The 3,133-nt window shown below is 25.9% G+C and overlaps 1 protein-coding gene across 1 annotated transcript in view; it reads right to left on the bottom strand.

The window, feature by feature from the left end:
- LOC126904125 (uncharacterized) overlaps nucleotides 1-2,918 on the bottom strand; it is a 27,513-nt gene extending 24,595 nt beyond the window's left edge. Inside the window, exon 1 of the mRNA XM_050682857.1 lies at nucleotides 2,368-2,918. Coding sequence (XP_050538814.1) covers nucleotides 2,368-2,717 — 350 coding nt within the window. The 5' untranslated portion in view covers nucleotides 2,718-2,918. The remainder of the gene's footprint in view (nucleotides 1-2,367) is intronic.
- Nucleotides 2,919-3,133: the final 215 nt, after the last annotated feature.

Genomic DNA, 3,133 nt, shown 5'->3' with positions numbered 1-3,133 from the left:
GGCAATTAACTCATTCGCTATTAACAAACTTAATTAATATTTATAAGCAAACTAGTATCCGAGGAAATCGTAGAGTGTCGTATAATATTTTATACTTGAAATATGTTTATTTACTTTTCTAATGATTGTCTTTAACCCTCGACCACCTAATAAAATATTCATTTTTTTGTCAAAAAACCAATTATAAGCTACATTATAAAATTAATTCACCTTTTTTTCATTGACCGTTTGAGAGTTAAATCATAGCTTTAAAACAATGAATTTCACAAGATAAAGTTTAAAATAAAAAAATGGTCGTTTTTTTTTTACAAACATTCATAATGACATTTTTACGAATATTCACGCAATGGTTGGTGTATATGAAAATGAGTTTAGAAGACACTAGTTTTTTAAGGAAAAAAAGAGTCTAGGATTATTGGCATCAATATATTGATAAAAATGACATGTAAGAAGTTTTTATTTAAACTTGAATTTTTGGAAAGTTCTGTTTCAATGAATTCCAAATTAAATAAATCGATACTTAAAATAAATAAATAAATATCGAAGAATTAAATATATCTTGTTTTTTTACATAATTAACAAATAGTAATAATTTTATTAATATTACTAATACGTAAATGAAAAATAGATTATTGTATAAGAAGTAGCAAAAAACAAGACTTTATACTAAGGTAAACCTTGGGATAGGGCAATAAACCTTCTACAAGGTCTACGGAAGTTAAATTTTCATTGTATAAGGTTATTGAAGGTGTACAATTTTTTTTATATAATACCTTTCAAAACATCTTGAATATTTAGTTATGTTTTTTTTCATATGTAATTTCATCTCATTGCAAACTGTAATATTAAATTTTGAACTAAATTTTTATTTATAGAAATTTTCTTTAGTCTGGAAAATGTTTACTATATTAACAATTTTTAATAACTATAGCTATTAAAATTATGGTTAATTATATGTAATTTTTGACCTGTTGTATAACATGAAATTACAATTAAAAAAAACACCTACGCTTTATAAATTTATTTTGTTCATAAAAATAGCTAAACGTAAATTTTTTGCTAGGAGATTCGAATTGATAACAAATTATTCAGTGTTTAAACCTCGCATTAATTAATGCTTAACTTGTAGCTGTTACTTCACATTTTGCTTCTATAGTAGTCACATATTTTTTTTTACACGAGTTACATACATAACTGGATAATTTACAACGTTAGGGTCTAATTTTGAGGGTAAAAGAACCTCCAAAAAGGACAATAACCCAGGTGTTTTTTCATTGTATTCTACAAAACTGGTGTATTTCAGTGGAAAAGACGCAACCCGTATAATAATTTAGACACCCTATGGCGTAATATATTATTATAGGTCAGATTTTTGTCCGACTTAGTGGCGGTATTCTTAATAAAGCCTACCGAAAACTCACCAGGGTAGTTCGGGTTCATTTTAAAGGATTTTGTCAAAGGCGTAACTAATCGTGACACCATTGCAATTTCTGGAAAATTAGGACGATAAAAAATGTCAATCCTTTTGTAGCTCTTTAAATATCATGATTTATTTGTTATTTAGTTAAGTCTTTAACCATTTTACTAAAATCATACTGTTTAGTTAATAATAAAATAAAGTATAAACAATGAGATAATATTTCAACTACAAAATAAATCGAATTTAAAATGCAATTTTTATGATTATGAAGTTTAATCGAAATAAAATAATAGTCATTTTTAAAAAAGGCAAAATTTTTTTTTTAACTTTTCAGACAAGAAGACATTTTTTGCAACGTTTTAAATTAATCAGTTATAATCATAATATCAAAAATATAGTATTGTTCAAAAGAAAATGAGAAAAATTGTTCAACATAACATGTTTACAATTAAAAAATAATAATTGTAGTATGAAAAATATAATTTACTACAGATATTACTATGGACCTTTTCAACAACAATTATAATTATTAATACTATTCCTTTCTAATCTAACTCTAAAATTTAAAATTAATTATGTGTAAAAATACAAAATGTAAATGGAAAATTAAAATAAATAACCTTCTATATACTAAAAGTTGAGTTTATTACAAAAAAATCTCTTAGGGGTTAAGACCAATAGTATCTGAACCCTTCAGTTTCTTAAATAAAACTAACTAATAAATCTCCATATAAAGATTTGGAGTTTAGTATTAGAAACCGTGAGAGTCCCTATTAAAATGTTTAAAACATTGATAAAATTTTATTTAAGCTATACATTAGGATTTTTGAAATTTAGAAAGTTGTGAATAACACAAAATAATCAACTTTTTAGCACTTGCTACATTTTAATTTAAAGTTTTTATATCTATGGCTTTCCACAATAAAATATGTATTATTTAAACTAACCTTATATAACAAATTTCTCCACTATTGCTAATTCGCTTCCATCCACTTGGTACAGTAATAGAAGATACATAAGCAGCTGGAGTAGAAACTATACTACTTGAAATTTTAGCCACAACAGTAGAACTTGAAACGTTATTTAATTTGTTAAACTCAGTGGATGCAATTTGATTATATTCTGACAAATTGCAGTAATTATTAGGCTCTTGGTTCATGCTAGCGGCAGCCGCCGATTGAGCGACGACGCCATGATTACAAGATAAACTATTACACGAACACCGATTTTGGGCGCTCGAAATGGTGTACAGAAGCCCAGCTGAACGCAGTGGCTGGTCGTTTGATTCGGTCGTCATGCCTTATCAGATGACCAATACTAAGTGTGGAAGGGCATAACGAGGCATTTTGCATATTTTTCATGGAGGCTTTCCTTTGTCCAAAAATTCTATTATAATGACCATCACTGCCAAAAAACAATGAAAAGAAATTGTTGACGCATGGCAGATTTTCCAAACGTACACCTTTGAGTTTCTTTAAAAAAAAATCAAGAAAAAAATAAATATTTAATATGTTTGTTTAAAAGCATAAAATGTGGTAAANATCAAGAAAAAAATAAATATTTAATATGTTTGTTTAAAAGCATAAAATGTGGTAAAAGATAATGTACATTCAAAATGTACAGATTAATAGATCAAATATTTTATGTCCAAAATCAATTAAATCAATTAAATAATATAATATATAATATATTTTATATAAAATTTAAAGTCAT

The sequence above is a fragment of the Daktulosphaira vitifoliae genome, unplaced genomic scaffold (genome assembly GCF_025091365.1).
Source record: "Daktulosphaira vitifoliae isolate Bord-2020 unplaced genomic scaffold, ASM2509136v1 Scaffold_4, whole genome shotgun sequence".
Lineage (NCBI taxonomy): Eukaryota > Metazoa > Arthropoda > Insecta > Hemiptera > Phylloxeridae > Daktulosphaira > Daktulosphaira vitifoliae.
Note: the sequence above shows the minus strand (reverse complement) of the source record. Positions and strands in the feature narration are given on the sequence as shown.